Here is a 20,887-nt window from a genome sequence, read left to right on the forward strand (position 1 = left end):
TACTTACATTGCTTTAAGAGATTAGACTTTGTTATCGAGAATTATCTTTAGTCTAAAGTATGTATATTATATAGATATATAATTATATATATATATAAATATATGTGGTCTAATGTAGTTGACAAGTGGAGGTGAGTATGTCTTGGTTTCGCAGATGTGCATTCGACTGATGTATTGTAAAATATTGAGAATATTTCCCGTAGTCCTCGATAGGGAATAAATTCCTTTCGAGGTGGATAAAAATTCTCTATACGTAAGTCAAATAAAATCAGTTACAAGATTAATTGTGTGTTTCCTTTTCTCATTTTGAACAAGACGTTTTTACTTCATTAATAATTTCTATTAAAACAAAGTTCGAAGTGAGCTCGAAGTTTAACATGCTTCTCCCTTCCTTGTTTAGTTGTCCGAACGTCTGTAATTTCTAGGCCCGTATTTAGATAAGTGCTATTTTGTGGTCGAGCATAGGGCGGCAAAATTTTGGAATTCTTTTAAGATTCACAATAAAGTAATATTTAAAACTAGCAACCCGCAGAGGGGTAAGGATGAATTTAACCATCATGAAAACTGATACTATTAAACTTATCGACCTCGAAAAGTATGAATTGAACATTAATATCTGTCTTTTTCGATTACTTTTAAAATTCACTCCCTCCTCCCTCCCTTGGGCATGGAGTATGACCTTGAATCGGATTACAACTCTCTCTGTTCATCTCAGCGACCTCAAAAACTATGAATTCAACTTTAATATTGGTCGTTATCGGGGGAGGGGGGATAAATTTTTGTACGGGGGCGACAAATTTGAGCACAGGGGGCGCACTATATATAAATACGGACCTGGTAATTTCATATTTAGATGATTTTATAGACCGGACGTTATGTAACATCCCTGTTTCTTAATATTAGAGATATGATGATAAGAAGTAGCAGTGTGAAATGTACACCACATTAAGGAGTTCAGTTTCTATCATGTAATATTTTCTCAGCTAATATTGAAATCGCAAGTGGTAGCAAGTTTCTAAGACTTTCGATTTTAGTAGAGGGATTAGAACGAAGATGGAATATATTATTTGAACTCTTCATTAATTGCAGAAAACAGATTCTTTCTATGTATTACCACTTTTGCTCTGTAGTGGTGCTCACCTTAAAACCGGAAAGGTTGATTTTATGGCACTTCCGGTTTTGATAGAAAGATGAATGTAGAGATGGTGTATGAGATGCTTAATTAATTGCAGAACACCGCTCCTCGCTATTTGTTACCATTTTTATTTTATAACAATCAACATTAAACTGCAAGTGGTTGATTTATGCAACTTCTATTTCGCTAGAGATATTGATTACAAAAATCCGCTTTTCACTGTCTGTTACGGATTTTAATCTATGGCGCTCAACAGTAAAACTGAAAATGGCTAATTTCTGCCACTTGCGGTTTGAATGAGGGTTAAGAGACGACGGTTCCTATTCTTAGAGCGAATTCACCCAATCTCTTATCGTTTTTGCTCTATGTAAATCGACATTGAAATCGGAACTTGTGGTGGATTTTTACTATTTCATGTTCTAGTAGAGTGTTAAGGATGGATATGCAATTGTGTTCTTAGGACACTTAATCGATTCCAGAAAACTGCTTCGTGCTATCTATTACAGTTTGTGCTCTGTAGTGATCAACGTAAAAACCGGATATAGTTGATTTCTACAACTTCCGGTTTGACTATCGCTTTCACTGACGAACTCGATTCGTAACTTGACTCACTACATCCTAATCAAATGTGATGGTGATTCATCAAGTACTTTACTTTTTGTCTTCAGGACAGATAAATTAAACTCTTCAATAAATATGACTAAGTTCATTTGGTATGGAGTTACGTCCGTAGTACTTTTTCACTTTGTCGTTTTCAATATTTCAGCTCTTGCGGGAATTTTTGATCATGAATTCTTTCTTCTACTGACTACATGCTTCAGTGTTCTATGCTTCAATTTTAATAAAATTTATTTTGCCTACTTCGGTCTATACTGCCTATATCTTTGGTTAAATGTCAAATATTGTCTATTTGAAATCTCATCAAAATCAGGGCTTTATAGAGATTACGGCACAGATCTCTTGATTTAAGGAGGATTCACGTCGCTTCCTAGAAATTTAAAAAAGAAAAGAAATAACTAACTATGTCAATGTCAAACTTCAACGCGATAAGCAGAAGTAATGTTGCTCAAAGAAATTTGAGCGAATTATTGCATTTAATATGAACTTGGACAAGTGTTCAAAAGTGGAAAATGTATCAATTCACATGTTCTTGTTTGGTTTAAGTATGCCCCAATTGCATTGTAGAAATAGAAAGATTATTTTATGTTACTAAATGTGATTATATTTTAAAAATGTGTTATACGATCAAAAACATCAATTGATAACTTAAATAACTTCGTTACTAGGTGGAATTCGTAGTTAATGATTCCTTATCACAGGCTTCCAAAAAGGTATTAAATTAAAATATATAATTTATTTTGTAACTAACTTATTTCTTTAGCCTCTTCCTTATAATATACTGTAAAAATTTCAACTGATATGGATACTGATAAAATACTGTAACCTTTCAACCTTTTCTACTGCCGTACCACCATAACATGTGCATGCTAGCGAGTAGTGACTCGCGTACAACAGGTTGAGAGACCATGTTGTAAATTTCTTTATTGGGTGCACACTGAAAAAGTTTCGTGCAACTTTCCGTAGATAATATTCTTTACAATCTATGATCAAGTATCATTTCTCTTTTATTTCAATATTACGTGTAGGTTAATTTGAGTTTTTGTTATGTCATTGAAAATTAACCATCATTATTTGAAGTTAGATTTTATGCATATTTTCCAAAAATTATAAGTAGCTGTTTTTCGTGATTTTAATGCGTGAATATCTGGTATCTAATGATCATGATTGAAGTTGAATCACTGAGCAATACGGAGTATATGCTTAGTCAGGCATGCCAGTAGTTAAAGAAAGGGACAAAGATATTCTTGCAGTAAGTGAATTAAGAGAAGGCAGATACTGAGACAGTAATATAGTCATTCAGTGATTCAAGCTAGTAAATAAAATAGAAGTTACGTGAAATAAAATATAGATAGAGACACGATTTTCTGGTAAATAAGAATTCGTAATTTCGTTAGAAAAATATGCGTAAAGCGGGGTAAAATCGGTGAATAAAAATTAAATGTAAGAACACTAATTTCCTTGGCAAATACAATTAGTTATCTTTTATTTTATCTTAATTTTCACTCATCAATCATGATTATATTAAACAATATTTGAGCTATAAAAAAAAACACTAAGTTTATCTCATAAATATCATTGAATAAGAAAAAAACAGACAGAACATTAATAGAAAAAAATAACTAGTGTCCAGTGTACTTATGCAAATCACACGTAAGCATTGTTTGTTTCTGGTGTTAAATTTGTTGCTCAACAACCAGCGTTTCTTTTCTCTGTAACTTCTTTTTTGTGATTTTCGCTTTCATTCTGCTTCACATACGAATCGCGTCGCTTCCAGGCTAGTCTAATATTACAAAATTTACACAACTATTTTTTGACGTGCATCAAAATCGTAGTAACCATGATCTTTAAATTCTTGTGCTCTATCGAAACATGTGATTTTCGGCATTGTACCGGTTGCTTTGCCGTTCAGAAGTACACGAGGCAAATCTGGAACCACACTCGTTGCAGCCAAGAAAACATAAACTGAGGGAGGGCGGGTGCCAGACATCTGGCAGTCCCATAGTTCTTTGTGGTAGACAAATGACGAACTTGTAGCGTTTACCCACGGTCAAGTATGCAGAAGGGAGAAATAATGCTAATGAATAAATCGTAAAAGCGTCGAAAAATTGTCACTTTCGCGTAAATTTTGTGGAATATCGAGACTGGATGCAAATTTCGCTAACAAGGTAAGCTATCCAACTCCTCGACGAGTATCACAATGAAACTTGTACAAGAGGAAGGACATATTGAAAGATGGAAATGTGCTTACTCTTACGATTCGCAAGGTTGTCGAACCTGAAATAGAATGAGCGTTCTTCCACAGCCCCTGAAAGTTATGTACTCTGGTCATACATGCCAGAATGTGATATACTGGAACCTGTTTTCTCACGAAGACAAATATTGCGAACTCAAGAAGATAACAGTCGGTGGTGATTGGGATCTCTAGTTCGTTTGAATCTATGTCAAATGGAACACGATACATGATCGTAAGTTCCAAATGAACACTTTTACCAGGTGGAGAAGAGAGAACGCTGAAACCACAACGCAAGAATGGCTTTCTATTATTACGATTAGTATGACATTATTATTAGTAGTAGTACTAGTAGTATGATTAGCATCATTAATATGAGCAGTTTGATGAGTAAAAATAATAATAATGAGAAGACAACAAATGTATTGTTGGGCCCGTTAAGTAACGAAGGACTTCGGTCCTTCTTGAGTGTACTCTAGCACTGCTATAAAGGTTTTAAAATCCACAAACAACCATACCCCAGCCGGGACCCTTGAGTCGCTGTCTTGACGCCTCAACCAACACGAACATAAGGTCAGCAATAAGACGACAAAGAAATAATAATAATAAAAATAGTTCTATATCAGTGGTTCTTAACCTAATTCCGATCACGACCCCCATATTATCACATCCGCTGAGATCTCACTATATACATTTATTTTATAATAGTAGAATCCATTTCTTGTATATAGTGGATACAGTAACTTCCCTAAAAGCGAATGGATTAAAACCAAATTTAGTCCGTTCATTCGTATTACAAATATCGAATCCGATTCGTCATGTTGTTTCAAATTTTAGGCCGTTTGAAAATTTTAAAACTTCATAACTCCCTCAATTTTTTGTCATGTGATAAAAAAATAAAAAAGTGCATTTGCATTCTTCTGGTATTTCAATATCCAGTTCTCATTAGTTTCATATCGTACCTCTTTCATTTAAATTGATTTTTAACCAACTCTGCATCTGTTGAAAATGTTTAGTAGACCAATTTTTTTTGTTGTTCTTGACAGTATGTATACAAATAAAAATTGTCTATCAGAACAAAATTAAAAATGATAATTATTTAAAAAAAATTTCCGGTAATAGATTCTAATTATATTTGTCTCTTTCGCTTATCTTCGCGACCCCCAGGTTGAGAAACCATGTCCTATACTATTTCTTCTTGCACACCTCGTGTTCGTGTGGGTTGAGGCGTCAAGCTAGCGACTCAAGAGTCCCGACTTCAAATCCCGGCTGAAGTATGATTGTCTGTGGATTCTGAAACCTTTATAGTAGTGCTAGGGGACACTCAAGACGGACCGAAGTCCTTCGTTACTGAACGGGGTCAACAATACATTTGTTGTCTTCTTCCTCTCATTATTATTATTTTTACTCATCATACTGCTCATATTAATAATACCAATTATACTATTACTACTACTTTTAGTAATTTAGTTGAAAATGGTCGAAGTAAATAGGCGGGTTATTAAGAAGGCGTGTAAAATATTGTAGGAAGGTAGGCTAATGTTAAAATCTCCCGGCTGATAGGTCGTTTGTCTATGCCGTTTATCATACTTCTTTTGTTTCATATATACTTGCTCCAGATGATGTTTGACCTTATTTCTAATTTTTGTTAGTTTCTCAAATGTGCATTCTGCTGGTGTGCGAGGTTCGTAACCGTACAAAAGGAAACTAGATGAATACTTTGTTCCAGCCTCAACAAAATGACGTGTGGCAACCATTTTTACCAATCAGTGTGATGTTCTTGAACGAAAAATTTAAGACAACCCTGTATAGTTTTGTTAATTTGTTCCACCAATCCAATTGAAGCGTGGTTGTATCCTGGAGAAAATTTATAAATGAAGTTGTATTTTTGTGCGAAATGCTGGAGCCTTGTAGCTGAATGGATGGGATGTTGGTCCAAGTATAATATATTAAATGCTCCAAATTTAAGAATAATTTCTTGTTCTAAGAAGATTTCTATATTTTCAGCAGTTATTGAGTCAATTATTTTTACAACAAATAGTGTGTGGCTAGCTCTATTGTTATTAATATGTATTTGTTTTGACCATTTTTGCTTGGAAATGGACCAAGCCCGTCATATGCCCACGCTGATCCTATTTCTTCAACAGGATGGTTCAACAGCTCAGTTTGTTTCTTTTCTTGTTGTTTTTTCAGTCTTTGACAATCGGTACACGTGCGTATCTTGTAGGCCAAGTAGTATTTATGGTGATTTAAATTGACTAGGCATTGGGCGTCAACATAAAGGTTAAATTTTCTATTAGAAGATAATACCTGAATTTTCTTAATGTGTATATAACGGCGTACAGTTCTTTTTGCCATATGCTCGCCTTCTGCTCGGCTTTTGTAAATATCCTACTGCAAATTGCTACTACTTTCTCAATGTCTCTTTTGGGTCCAAACAGGCTAAAATTCCTCCGGGTTGTATCTGACTACTGTCTGAAAACACCGGTATCTCCTGTGAATCGTCAAAATGAGAGAGGAAGGGGGTCTGTAGTATATCTTGCTTTAGTTGTTCGAAAAGGATGCCATGTTCTCGGTCCATTTGAATTTTGAATTGGGAGCCACCAAATTTTGAAAAGATTCTATCTTAATTGTAAAGTCCTTAATATGCCCTCTTAAGTACGAACAAAGGCCTATGAAACTTTTTAGGGTTGTTTTTGTGGTGAGCTTTTTGAAATCTCTTATTTTCTTTGTTATTTTAGGAGATATTTTAATGGAATTGCCACTAACGAGGAATCCTAATACGGTTAATTCTTGATAACCCAAGTGCGCCTTGCGAGGTGAGGCTCTAAAGTCGTGTTTTCTGAGTTTCTGAAACAGCATTTCTAAGTCTTCTAGCTACTGGTGAAAGTCGAAATTGCCCACTATAATATCATCGGCGAATAATGTAATTCTATTTCGTAATCTCTCTAGAATCATTCTCGTACAAATGCTCAGGCTTTGACTCGAGATGGCGTGGCCCATAACGCACGTTAAACATTCGTACGACTTTCTGGTGTGATTGACTTCAAAGGTCGTGTATTTACGGCTCTTAGGATGAAGCAAAATTTGATAATATGAGGCTGAGAGATCAAGACTTGTTACAAAGTTTTTCCCCTTTAGAGAGTTCAAAACATCTTTTGTAGACTGGAAAGGTACCGATAGGTACTCGGTATATAAATTACATTTTTGTAAATTAAGAACAATCCGAAATTCCTGTGTATTTGGCTTACGTAGAACCAAAAGTGGAGAACTGAAATTACTGTTGTCAGTAGATCTTATAATTTTAGCATTAATTAGTTCCTGAATTTGCTTATCCACTTGATCTCCTGTATGGATAGGGATGGGTGGTGATCGATCTTGATATGCAGCTGACTCCGAAATTCTGATCTTCTAAACGTATCCCTTGAAATATCGTATGTAAACAGGACCATATGTAAAAACGTCTCTGTATTTATATAGCAAGTTATAAATTGCTTGCTTTTGTTCTTCATTTAAGTCGGGGTTTACATCAGAGTAAAAAACTTCTTTGTGTATTCTAAACGTTCTTGAATTTCTTCATCTGTACGAAACTGTTGCGAATTTTCCTTCGGAAGTGGTGTTTCTACTGTGAGTAAGAAAGATTCTTGACCTTCCTCAAGAGCCGCCACTGGTGTATTCTTTTTTAAAATTACATTGTGGCTGTTAGGATTAGTGATCAATATAACTAAGTTATTGGCATCAATTTTCTGGTGAATGGCTTGTAACCTGCACTTCTCGAGCAATCCAGGAAGTATTGATATAACAAAGGATCACGTGTCGCCAATTGTTTCTTTGTCACTACAGGAAGATAATAGTGCGAAATTGCAGGAATTGTGTTTTTTTAGCCAAGAAAAACAATTCTACTGAGGTTGTTCTATAATACGAGTTAGAAATATTGACAGCGAATTTTCCTGTTTCTCTGTCGGGATTATCTGCTTTCTTTCTTTTCTTTTTTTTTTTTTTTGAAAAGAAATGACGTTTTTATTTAAATCAATAGTGGCATATGTGCGCTGGAGAAAATCTACACCTAAAATTATGGACATCGTTGTTTTATGTGTGACTCGAAATAGTGCTTGAATGTTGTCTGGCCAATCTTAAAAGTAATTAAAGCTATGTGTTTTAGAAAGATTTGTTTTCCCAATATTTCTTTTAAAACAGTTAGAAGTTGAATTAATTATGTACCAGGAGGTAGACTGTCCGAAGACCAAAGTGAGATGGTACTACCAATGCCAGCTATAGCTATCTGTGGTACTGTTTAGTATTAATAGTCAAAATTGACTTGTTAATTTCATTCTCCAACGTAATGTTTTCTCGCCTGCCCGTTGAATTTTCCGATAGTTGTTCACGAAAGGAATCTCATATTTGATATCCTGTGAATTGTTCTTATCAACTGCTACATTGCCTGTGTTAAAATTTGTTTTTGAGTAACGGACCCCTTTTCAGGGGGCAACCTTATGCGTTTTTTTCGTTTAAAACACATAGAAGCACCGTGACCGGGCTTTCGACAAACCGCACAAACTAGTAGTTCGTCATCTACTGGGGTGCCTTGTTGATTCTGCAGTGGTCCCTTTTGTTTCTTCCCTTTGCCGCTAACTTGAAAATAATTGTTTCTTTGCTTGTTTCCCTGTCGTCCGTTCTTAGGTGTTTCCTGTAACTGGACTGAGCAATAACGAGGGAAAGTTCCGCCATTTTGTTAACCAAAGTAGAAGTCAGATTGAGGAGGTTTTTCTGGGTGGGAAACGTCCCTAGGTTCGATTGCATTATGTTAGTTTTGGTGACTGGATATAGGTGGTTCACAGGATGTCATTGTTGGATTAGGCTGACAATTGCTAACTTGCTGTGAAGGTTAAGGAAGATAAGCCGATGGCTGTACAGCGGGTTGCATCTGTACAGAATATGTCTGTTGATAAGGTTGTTGAATTGTATATACCGTTTTAGGATTGTTTGGTAACAAATATGATGGACTATGAACGATGGGTACTGAATTTTGGGCATATAGTGTAGAACCTATATACTTTCTGTGTTCATTCTACATGACCCCTCTTCCTTAATAAATCATTGGCAAATTTCAATTGATTTAACCTAATTTGCAGTGCCTCTACTGTTTCGAATCTTTCAAGTGCTATTTTATTGAGGAAATCTCCCTGAAGACCTAATGATAAATGATGAAATTTTTGCTTCTCCGATGCATCCGGTAACAATTGCCTTATTGCAAATAATTTACGTTTAATGCTCTTAATTTACGTAAAAGATAAGAATCTATTCGTCAGGTCCCTGCTGGATTTGAAATAGTTCCTTGTTCAGCTTTATAAGATGGCATTTTCGCTCTACTCAATGCTACTAGCTTAGCTTTAAGATTTTCATAGGTTAGTGTTCCGTATTGATTTTGATTTTTTTAGTTATAAAACTAAATCCAAAGGGGTATCCTGAAGGTAATATAGGTAATATTTTTTTTTCGCTGGCGACCATGACTGCATAGTGGCCATGTGATCGTATAACAAAAAATCTATCCGAATCAGAGGCGGACTGCGCCGCCCGGATTCCCGGAAATTTCCGGGTGGGCCCTGCCCTCTGCAAAATCACTTAAGATATTGCTCGATTAGTTATAACTAATTAAAATCTCTGTTCTCGTAAATAATAACCAGTGGCGTAAATAACGGGCCCGCGCTGCTAGCGAAGGGGGCACTAGGGAAAGGGGGTCCCTGCCCAACCCGTAGCCTTGTTTGTTGACAAAATTTACAAGACAACAAAAAAATGTCTCAAAATACATGTATTATTAACTCGAAAATGTAATCTCGTCCGTAATTTATGTATTCAATAATGTGATGTGTAATCGATAATACAGTACTGGACAATTATTATGGATTTTTGAAAAAAAAAAACATAATTTTTCTACAAAAACGACATTTAAGCAAACAAATAATAATGCAAATCAATTTTATTCACAAATAGTGAGTACGTCAATAGTAAACAACTATTTTAATATTTAGTTTGTCCACCCTTTGCATTAACAAGTGCTTTAACATGTCTGGGCATTCCAGTGATCAACTTTCTACACAATTCCCTGATTTTACCTGAATGAACCCATACTTTGATAAGGCGTTGTATGATTTCTGTTTTAGTCGTTATGGGAACTTCATGTATTTCATCTTTCAATACAGACCATAAACTCTCAATCGGATTCATATCCGGGTAATTTCCAGGCCATGAGAGCATTTCTACACCATTTTCTTCAAACCAGGTCTTCACTGACCTTGCCGTGTGACACGGAGCAGAGTGCTGATGAAATATCCAAGTTCTATCCGCAAACCAGTCCCTTGTTTGAGGTAGCAAACGTCTTTGTAGTACCTCTTTGTACTTATACTGGCCCATGGTGCCATCAACAATCTCCAAACGACTTGTTTTCCATGCACAGAAATGGCTCCCCAGACCATGACCTTCTGAGGGAATGTTACAGTCTTCTTTAAACATTCCGGTGTAAATTGCTCATCTGATCGCTTTCTTACAGTCTGCACACGGTCGTCAAGCACTGCAATGGTAGACTCGTCAGAGAACACAACCAGCAACAATACAGAACACAAAATAAGGCGTTGAACAGCTGAAGAAAGTGATGGAAGCAATTGAATAACGAGTAGACTTAATGACGTGAAAGTCTGCAAGGCTTAAAATTGGAAGTAAAGTTTAATATTTTGCATAATTTTAATTATTTGTGTTATTAACGTTTTTACATGAATATTTTAAACTCTTCCCATTGCTCAGAGATCCAGTCAACGTGAGCCTCTGCCCAGGCCTTACGAGCCTGTTTCATCTTGTCAGTAAGGCGAGGCTTTTTTCTGGGACGATATGCCTTTAGTCCACCTTCCAGTAGTCTCTTATTTACTGTTCTGCGAGCAATGGTAATGCCCTCTGCTGCAAGTTGGTTGGAAATCATTCTGCAAGATGCTCTTCTGTTGTTAATTGCCATTTTAATTATTTTTCTGTCCATTCTCGGTTTTGTTTTCTTAGGTCTACCACATTTTCCAACCCTATTTGATGCCAAACTGTGGCCATATTCCAATTTCTTCTTGATATTACTGACGCTTTGAGTTGAAACTTTAAGTTTCTTCGCTATTTCTTTCTGTTGTAAGGTGGTTTCTTTCAATAAAACAATAATCCGCCCAACCTTGCGAGGACTCAAATCACGAACTTTGCCCATGTCTGCTCAATTGGATAAACACATTAGACAATCTGAAAAAAAAAAAAAAAAGTTGGCATTAAACTTAAATGCACAAATACACAGAACTAAAGTGATCACATGCAAATGACAGGCAGACAATGCAATAAACAGACATTTCTCCACGCAAATGCCAGACTATTACTGAACTCTGTCCAGGCAATGCCGTGATTGTGTCAGGGTTGTCAGACGTTTTCTCTCTGTATTGCCAGACACTCCCATATAAGACTCTAAAACCCACTAAAATAACTAATAAATATTTGTTTGGTACTTGTGTGATAAAGTAAATAAATAAAATTGTTTGCAAGACATTTTTGCACAAAAAGTTTTGTTTTTATCAAAAATCCATAATAATTGTGCCAATACTGTATATAAAGAGCATGGAGCTGATTCTCCTACGGTAAGGAAACCGTGTTAGACATGGAATTGTTGGACGCGAGTGGTGTCGATAAATAATGATCCCCTGAGCACAGCGGCGATGTCAGGAAACGGGCCCGAAGCCCCATAAATCGGGCCCGAATTTTCGAGCTTGGGTCCCTTCTATTCACCAATGAAATATGTAGTTTTGGACGTGGGAGATGCGAATGGAAACGTCGTTGTCCCCTGAGCACAGCGGTGAAGTCACAAATCGATCCAAGAACGTGATGTCTCCAGATATCGGGTCGGGTCCCTTCTATTCACCAATGAAGCATGGAGATTTTGTGTGAGTGGTTGCATTGGAAACGGTCGGTTTCCCCTGGGCACATTGGTGATGTCGTAAATCTGGCCGGGGCCCGACCCCGAAGCCCAAGAAATCGGGCTCCAAAGGATGTTCATGCCATATTCTCCATGCTTTTTGCTCACAAAAGTAAGCTTCCTTATTATCCTGCTTGAATGTTATTCAACCGAACATTACAAGAGAATACTGTCATGCTGCATGTCAGTAAGGAACAGTGCAATATATTGATATCGAATAGAAGGGACCTGTGCCCAAACATGTGGGTTCCGAATTCTTGGGTTTCGGGCTACGGGATCGATTTCTGACATTGCCGCTGTGCTCAGGGGACCAGGTTCTTTCCAACGCCACAACGTGCGTTCACAGCTCCATGTCTAACACGGTTTCCTCACTGCAGGAGGTTTTTCATGGAATATTCTCCATGTTCTTATACAAGAGTAACAAAGACATTACAAAGATTTGGGAATTAACAGGGCATTAGATAGGGACAATTTCTTTTTATCGTATATATAAAGTACACGGGAAGTAGTGAAGCTCATTGGAAACGCACCACTCCTTTCTTATAAATCATTATTTTTTAACTTATGATTTTTATTTTATTTTATTTTATTTATTTTTGTTTTCAAAACTCGGGTAGAAGGAGGTCTCCATTGCTGATGCAATCATAGTTTTCTTCAAGTTCGAATCGATAAAGACGATAAAGGGACTGATTTGGTCCCAGATAGCAAAAATGACTTGTAACAAACTTGCAGCAAATTTGCATTTCAAGTCTGACAAACTTGTAGCAGACTTGTGATGCAAGTCTGCAAGTTTGATGCAAGTTTAATGCAAACTTCCTAGTTGACGCTCTTCGAACTTGCAGCACGCCTGCAGTGCAAGTGTATGGTATGTTTGCAAAGCAAGTGTCTGCGAAGGGCTTACTTGCACAGCAAGCCTACTGGAAGTTTCAACTTGCACTGCAAGTTCATAGCAAGTTAGTGCAGGTTTGACGCAAGTCTCTTCAAGCATATCACTAGCACTGCAAGTGCACAATAAGTTGGCAGCAAGTTTGTGTAGGTTGAAAGCAAGTCTCTGCAAAGATACCACTTACACAGCAAGTTTGTAGTAAGTCTTCTGCAAGTAAATACTTGCATTGCAAGTCTACAGCAGGTCTTCAGCAAGTGAGTGTAGTAAGTCTTCTGCAAGTAAATACTTGCATTGCAAGTCTACTGCAAGTGTGTGGAAGTTAGAATAGCAAGCCTGCAGCAACACTTTACTGTATACGAACACACACACAGTATATGTTTCTCAACAACTTTGTCAAACAATACACGTTTAAAATATAAATTATCTCTACATACTGGATACTTACGTAATTATCTTAATTACCTACTTGTTTTAATGCTTCACACACTTCGCACCTACTACAAATGGCGGCCTGGCGGGAAGATTTCTAAGATTAGACTTTTGTGCTACTTGTTGGTAGAAACTAGAACTGACACACCTGCTACAAAGTTACACCAAGCCTCCGAGGCAAGTAAAATCTAGCAAGTGAAAATCAAATTACGACATTTGCAGGTAACTCTTTTAAAAAGCCTGCAGTAAGTGTACAGTGCATCGAAAGTCTAGCAAGTTAAAATCCAATATAGTGAAAGACTTGCTGCAGACCAACATGCTATTAGGGGTATACTTAACAATAGTGCACGAATATTAACAGGGGCCCATTTGCGAATATTGCGGGGGGTAGAGGGTACGCGATCTTAGTTACCCTATTAATAGTAACAGTAATATAATTTTAATATGGCGAGGTACGAGCTATACAAATTCGCAAATGGGGTGAAATACGTTTCTCTGTAAACAAGTTAACTTTTTACCTATAACAGCTAGGGTGCTCAAATTTGGTATATATGTACCTTGGGTCGATACCGAGATCCAATAACCGAATCAGCCATCTAGGGTCATTCTCAAGGTCAAAAGGTTAAATTATTGATTTTTTTCTAAAATTTATAGAAAGAGACCTATACGTTACAGTCACTTTAAAAAGGATATGTGTAACCAGATGATGCACACTTACCTGCACAAAATACAAACACCCATGGGTAGAGATGCAAGGGCTCGGAAAAAAACCGGCTTTTTTGAAAAAAAAACTCGGTTTTTTCTGCTTCACTTTTTTGCTTGGGAAATTTTGGGCTTTTTTGAAAATTCTGCTTTAAATTGATAAACCAGATTTTGTTTCGCTTCTCTACAACACAAAAAGTCATTTAATTAGTGGTTGATGCCGATAATAATATAAAACCTCGAAAATAAACCATGAATTTCGAAAAGATATTTCAAACAGTTTTACTTCTCAACATATTTACATTATGAATTCCAAAGGATTAACCAATGTATATAATAAGATTTTTTTTAACCTCCTACATACAAAAGTAAGCAGGGTTGGCAAGAGCCATGGTTGTTTTTGAAAATGCCAAAAACACGTTTTTTGGGGGGAGTTTAAACTAGGCTTTTTTGGTTTAAACTAGGTTTTTTGGTGTTTAGATATTTTGCTTTATGTATTTATATTACATATTGACAGAAATAAGTTTGTTTCGCCTTGGTGTTATTATGCAACAACGGGGTTATGCTGTAAGAGGTCACATAAGCTTAAAGAAGTCCGGTCAGTAAATTTCTTAAATTGAGAAACTCCCGCCCTAGCCATCGGGAAAATCCCGTCATTACTCTAAATGGAAAACAATAACGGAAAAAATCCTGTTATTGCTTTGCATGTAAAATTTAAAGGTCAACGTATCATAATCAGTACGCTAAAACTGAGGTATTAAATTACAAATTTAGTGCGTACATATCATTGAAAGTACAATCCAAGCTAATGTTGGAAGCTACGTAGGCAATCGATAAATTTTGTCAATTTATATCAGTATATTTAAGCAACCTTGGCTTCTTTATAAAACAACAGGCATTCAGGCATGCAGAAATATACAATTTAGTTTCGTTTCGTATGTTCAGGCTTAACATCCTTACGTAATACCGAGGTTATCAAGGAGAAGACTTTCGCTTAAAGTGACATCCGAACCGCTACTTTGTTTACGCATGAAGGAAGGGTTGTGGTTCGACCGAGAATTGAACATGGGACACCTTGATTAAAAGGTGAAAAGGAAATAAAACTAATGCAGATGGTTTGATGTATGGAAACATCACCATGAAGTTCACACGATTCGCATTTTTCGTACCTTTTATTTTTTTTTTTTTCGATTTAAACCAGTTGTTTATTTTTTAAAAAAAGAAGAAAAACAGCTGATGTGAACCAGCCAACCCTAAAAGTAAATACTTCTTTTTAAAAAAAATACTCAAATAAGTAGCAAAATTCTATGTAGTATTTTTACTTCAAAATATTCCATACCCTCTTTTTGGAACAAAATAAAATTAAAATAAAACAAGAAAAATACTTAGATTTATATGATACACTTAAAGGCTGCACACCTAGAGCTTTTGGTTTTGTATATTCTTGAAATTCTACAGTTTTATATAAGAACCATCACGGTTTATTCAGTCCTCAAGTTTTCTGTATTTTTAACAAGAGGGATTGAACATGAAAGGTGTGATATAAGAACATGGTAACCCATAATTTTACTATTTTAAGAAATTAGAAATTTTCTGCTGCACAATCCATTTTGAAAGTCGGAAAACTGATTTTTCACATAAGTCTATACATGAGGGATTAAACGAAGCGGTATGCGTTGCTGCCTATCTCATGCTGCGTAACTCAGCAATTGAAAATTTGTTAGTTACCATGTTCTTGGCTTACACCCTTCATATCATTATGGAACTCTCCCCACTCCACCAACACACACACACACACAAAAGGACTACGGAATATATTTAAGTTAAGAAAAATACAACTGCACAACAAACATGATTGACTGGAGCTTTTGCGCTTCTATCGAGAAGTCCGGAATTCAACTCAGCATTCGACCATTCTGACAAAACTTTTCTTCATTCCATCTATGAAGTAGAAATAGTGCGTGTGCTGTGAGTTGGCTGACTTCATTTCTTATTGTTTTTAAATCGTTGTTATTACTAATTACCAGCAGTGACGGTTTTGCGAGGGTTAGGGGGGGCGGTCTTTCGGACTGAAGCCTGTTCCCCAAAATTACGGAATGTCTAAAACAAACGAAATATCTATTAGTTATGCCTTTACTCATAAACTTTAAGCTGCCATCAAATAAAAATTACGAATGTTTAGAAAAACTAAACATTAGTAAGAAAAAAACCCTCCCAAAATACTTTTCTAAATCCGCCACTGATTCTCAGTATAAAATGATCTTCAAGGTTGTATCCGGAATATTATCGCTAAATATATAAACGAAACGAAATACAGTATTAGTTATGCCTGTACTCATAAACTTCAAGCTCCTCCCAAATAAAATTAGGAGATTTTAGAAAATGAAACAATCAGAGAAACCCGTCCCAAAGTACGTTTCTAAATCCGCTACTGATTATTTGTATAAATTAGTATTCAAGGTTGTATCCGGAAAATTATTGCTAAATCGTTGCACAGCTACAGTATAACAGAAATGTGGAAGTACGGTTAGACGGATATATTGAAAAACGTACGCTTTGACGGATATATAGAAAAACGTAAGTTTAACTTCTGCGTTAGAAGCTAGAGTACTAAGCTCTTAGAAATGAAACAGACGACAAACTGAAAAGATATCGAGAAGAAAAAATATCGAAACTCAAAAGTTAAAATAAAGTTAAATAGCCTCTAAAATTGCCCTCAAATACTACATTCTTCATGTTAGCTTTAATTCGTAAAACATGTGCTCCATCCATCTTGATGGTGAATTTTAGAGCGAAATATGGCATTTAGGTCATGGAATTCTTATCTAAGTATAGAATATACTATAAGAAAGCTATTTAGATAGAAAAATTATGAAAATGAAAAAAGCCAAAATTTCCAAAATTCTCGTTTTTTTTACCAAAAAAGCCGGCTTTTTATGTGAAAAAAAAACATCGATTCAAAAAAGCATCTCTACCCATGGGTCACATTGAAGAGTAAGAAAATTATTTTCTCTAAGACATTACTACTTGTACTTGAAAAGTTTTTTATTTAGTGCCAAATATTAATAACGATTTACAATAGCATAAAGACAATGGATGATTTTCAAGTTAACAAATATTAGATATATTTACTAAGGAATACAAATCATCATTCCAACAATTGCATCGTACCACTACAAATTTGTGTCATTATTTGGAAACGATACTGATACATCTGGTTATCATTTAGTGAGAAAGGTATTTTGCGACCAGTAGCTAAAAAAGTTGCGAAAAGGACACAATATACCCCACAATCTTTTGCGTTATATTACCATCTATGTTTGTATAAGAGCTTACTAAGTTGAGGGACAGGTACTCCAGGTCTTACTCTATGATACAATTTGTGAATTAGTTGCTTCAATCTTTCTATGCGTGTGTTATTTCCCATACCATACGAGTCGACTATTCCAACTCTATCATGTCGTTTATCCCAAAATCCTAAATAAAAATGTCCACCATCTGCATAAGGGGAAAAGATCAACTGTGACTGGAGAATCCTTTCATTACAATATTGATGTGTGTCACTGTATTCGAATGTCAAAACCGTACGTGCCTTTGGCGTGGGAGACCCGGGTTCGATTCCCGGCGGTAGCTCATGTGGTTCGGATTCCACGTTAATCAGTAGTTCCACGCCTCATATAGCCTCGCTGCTGAACGTGGCGTTAAACTCAAAATCAACTCAACTTGAATGTCGAAACATTGTACAGCTTCATCAACAAAACTTCATCGAAGACAATAAATATTATAGGGCAGAGTGAAAACGGTCTGCCAATTATTCAAATGTCGGTCATCGTTTATGCATCGGCTCAACGCATAAAAATAAATATTGATCACAGAAGTTGACACGTCCCGGGTTGGATCCAGGAAAGATAAAACCTCTTAAATTGAAGGAGCTATATTCATCCGTCATCATAAAATTTGAATTCTCTAGCAGATGTAATTGCTGTGAGGAGAAGCAGACAATCAGTAGGAAAAGATCGAGAAAGATTCTGTTTTGATCTCTGACACAAAAGAACTTGATGTCTTGGGGATGATTATATTCCGTCACGGCAAAGTTAATTCGATGTCCAGAGAAATATTCGTATCAAGAAGGAACTGTTTGACTTTGGAGAGAAAAAGGATATCTAAGTGATAGAGAGGAGATGAAACTGAAACTACATTCATACCTCCTGCTATGGTTTCAATAGGGTTTGAATCTATCATAGAGACCTCGCCTTCCTCGTTCCACGAGCGCCTAGTTGTAGTCTATTTATGCATGTGTAATGTAGGACAATTCATCCTAGAGAAATGTAGATGAGACCGGGGCTTGTTGTGACAAAATTCAGTTTTTATTTTTTCGAAGATCCCATTTTTATTAAATGTCAAAAAAATTTGTCTTAAAATAAAGTTTAGACATTAGACTACTTCCATAATTTTTTCTGCATCTTTATTTTTCATTAGAAGAATAATACAGAAAAATAAACACACTGCTGAACAAGACTACACTTATTTAATATAAAAATACATTTACACGTGACGTTTCGATCTTCTAGCCAAGATCCTCATCAGACGTACACTCACATGAGTGTACGTCTGATGAGGATCTTGGCTAGAAGATCGAAACGTCACGTGTAAATGTATTTTTATATTAAATAAGTGCAGTCTTGTTCAGCAGTGTGTTTATTTTTCTGATTTTATTCGCAAGACGTTTACTATGATTGTGTGTCAGTAAGAATAATACAATAGAAAAAACAAACACAAATGTTTTGTCACAACATGCCCCTTGCTGGGGTAGGTTGTGACTTTGATCCGGTAAGTTGTGACAGAAAGAAATGTGCACGATTTCGCTTATGTAATTTTAATATAAATTGTGCTAAACATAACGAAAAAGTAATGTTCCCTAACAAAAATATTTTCTATACATAAAGAAACCAGTTTCAATTTTTCATTTGAATATTCGTTCTAAATTATCGTTATCGTACACAGTTATATGAGTCCACAATACTTCCTTCCTAATACTCAGTTTTATAATAGAATCACAATTCCTTTCCGAAATGACTTATGATGCAAACCTAAACTACATAGACCCCCTATCATCATCGGAGTTGCAGTTGTGGCATACATAAATAGGATTACCTTCTGTACACGCTTCGTGTGACCACTGGTTACAGTCAACACATTTAACCCACGCTTCTCTGGGTTTGGAATTAGAAAATGGTTCCAGACACACAAGACAAAAAAATCTTCACTATCACCGTCACTATCATTTTTATGTTTTGAAATTTTCACCCCTTTTTCATAGAGCTGTTCAAAATATTACGGCTTACACCCTTCTTAAGAGACTTTTCATGTCTTGCTCCTGCTTCTGCTTCTAATGCTTCTTTAACTGGAGTATCAGTGAGTACAGCGGACTCTCGCTTCTTCCTTCCTCCTTTAGTTTCTCTGGGTCTAGCTTTTGGTAAAGGACGAAGGGCGCTAGGGGTAACATGATGAGGATTACTGTTATTTCTAGACGTTTCGTCGTGAGGCATTTTTTTTTTTTTTTTGCATAGACAGTTGTGGTTTTTGTTTACTTGCAGAAGGTCTATTGTCAACAATCGATAAGGTTTCAGATTCTTTACGGTTTGTTGCTGGATAAGGCTGGTTTGTTTCTTTCACAGGTAGAGCTGGGAGTTCTGAATTCACTTCTTGTGTAATGTTAGTTGGTCCTTGTTCTTCATTATGACCTGTAAAGTTCGTTGAGGATGAGGATGCTGTTGAAGTTGAGTGATGTGTTAGTGAAGTACGTCCTAGTGCTAACTTTATAATGTGATCATCATCTTCAATGTAACGATCAGTTACCTGCGATGGCAAAAATTCATCATCTGTAAAAATGTCTCTATTAAAGGGATATATACCAGTTATTCTGAATGCATTAAGAATATTAGATGGATTTACACTAAGAGAAAATGCCGTTTTCACAATAGTCGGGATGTCATAGATACTAAGAGAACACCCGGGATTGTTTTTCATCCATGCATCCATTCCATTTGCAACTAACTTTTTAAATAAAGAATATACTCCTCTGTCCATGGGTTGCAGCTTATGGGACGTGTGAGGTGGGAATGATAGGAGAACAACACCATTTTTCTTGGCATAATTGATTACCTGCACTGAGATATGAGATTCATGGTTATCAAGGAACAAAAGGACACGATGTTGAAGAGAACTGCCTGTATGTTTGACAAAATGCTCCATGAATTGCATAAACAGGTCTCCTGTCATCCAACCTGATGGATTACTTCCTGCAATACTTCCTATATGACCTTTACCATGAAATCGAAGTCGGTCGAATCTCTTTCGAGGGAAGACAAACATTGGTGTCAAAGCATTTCCGATAGCATTGACTGCTACTGTAACTGTTACTAAGCTACCCCGTTCACCTGATGTAGCAGCACCTACTATCTTGACTCCTTTCTCTGCTACTACCTTACCTGTCTTCTGTACAGTTGTAATACCAGTTTCATCCACATTATATATATCTTGAGGATGGAACTGGTATTTATCAAGAACAGCAGAATGGTTATCGAAAAACATATTCACATTATGCCTATTAAAGTTTGTTGCCCTACTTAAGCTTGTAGGTTATGTCGATCGGATTAATAAACTAGGGTGACGTTTCATAAATAAAGTGAACCAATCAACTCCAGCCATGTTCATGTCAATCCATTTTTCTGGGGTGGGAATGTGATTAGCAACTGAGTATTCATAAGCCAGTCGACGAACTTCTCTGGGTGACAATCCATAGTATAATTTACTACAGGTCATGATATATTGGACCAACTCCTCCTCCTGGGCGTCTGTAAACACCTGTCGGCTGCGTTTGTATCCAATGGTAGA

At 36.2% G+C, this 20,887-nt stretch overlaps 1 protein-coding gene across 1 annotated transcript; it reads right to left on the reverse strand.

Annotated features, from left to right (window-relative positions):
* Positions 1-11,226: 11,226 nt before the first annotated feature.
* LOC145679506 (uncharacterized) lies at positions 11,227-20,584 on the reverse strand. The gene is made up of 2 exons (XM_081750085.1): positions 19,582-20,584; positions 11,227-11,252 (listed from the first exon to the last, which is right to left on the reverse strand). Exons 1-2 carry the CDS (start codon positions 20,582-20,584, stop codon positions 11,227-11,229), a joined length of 1,029 nt encoding a protein of 342 aa, XP_081606211.1.
* Between the last annotated feature and the right edge of the window lie 303 nt (positions 20,585-20,887).

Source organism: Thermobia domestica, chromosome 2 (assembly GCF_964235325.1).
Source record: "Thermobia domestica chromosome 2, izTheDome1.hap1.1, whole genome shotgun sequence".
Lineage (NCBI taxonomy): Eukaryota > Metazoa > Arthropoda > Insecta > Zygentoma > Lepismatidae > Thermobia > Thermobia domestica.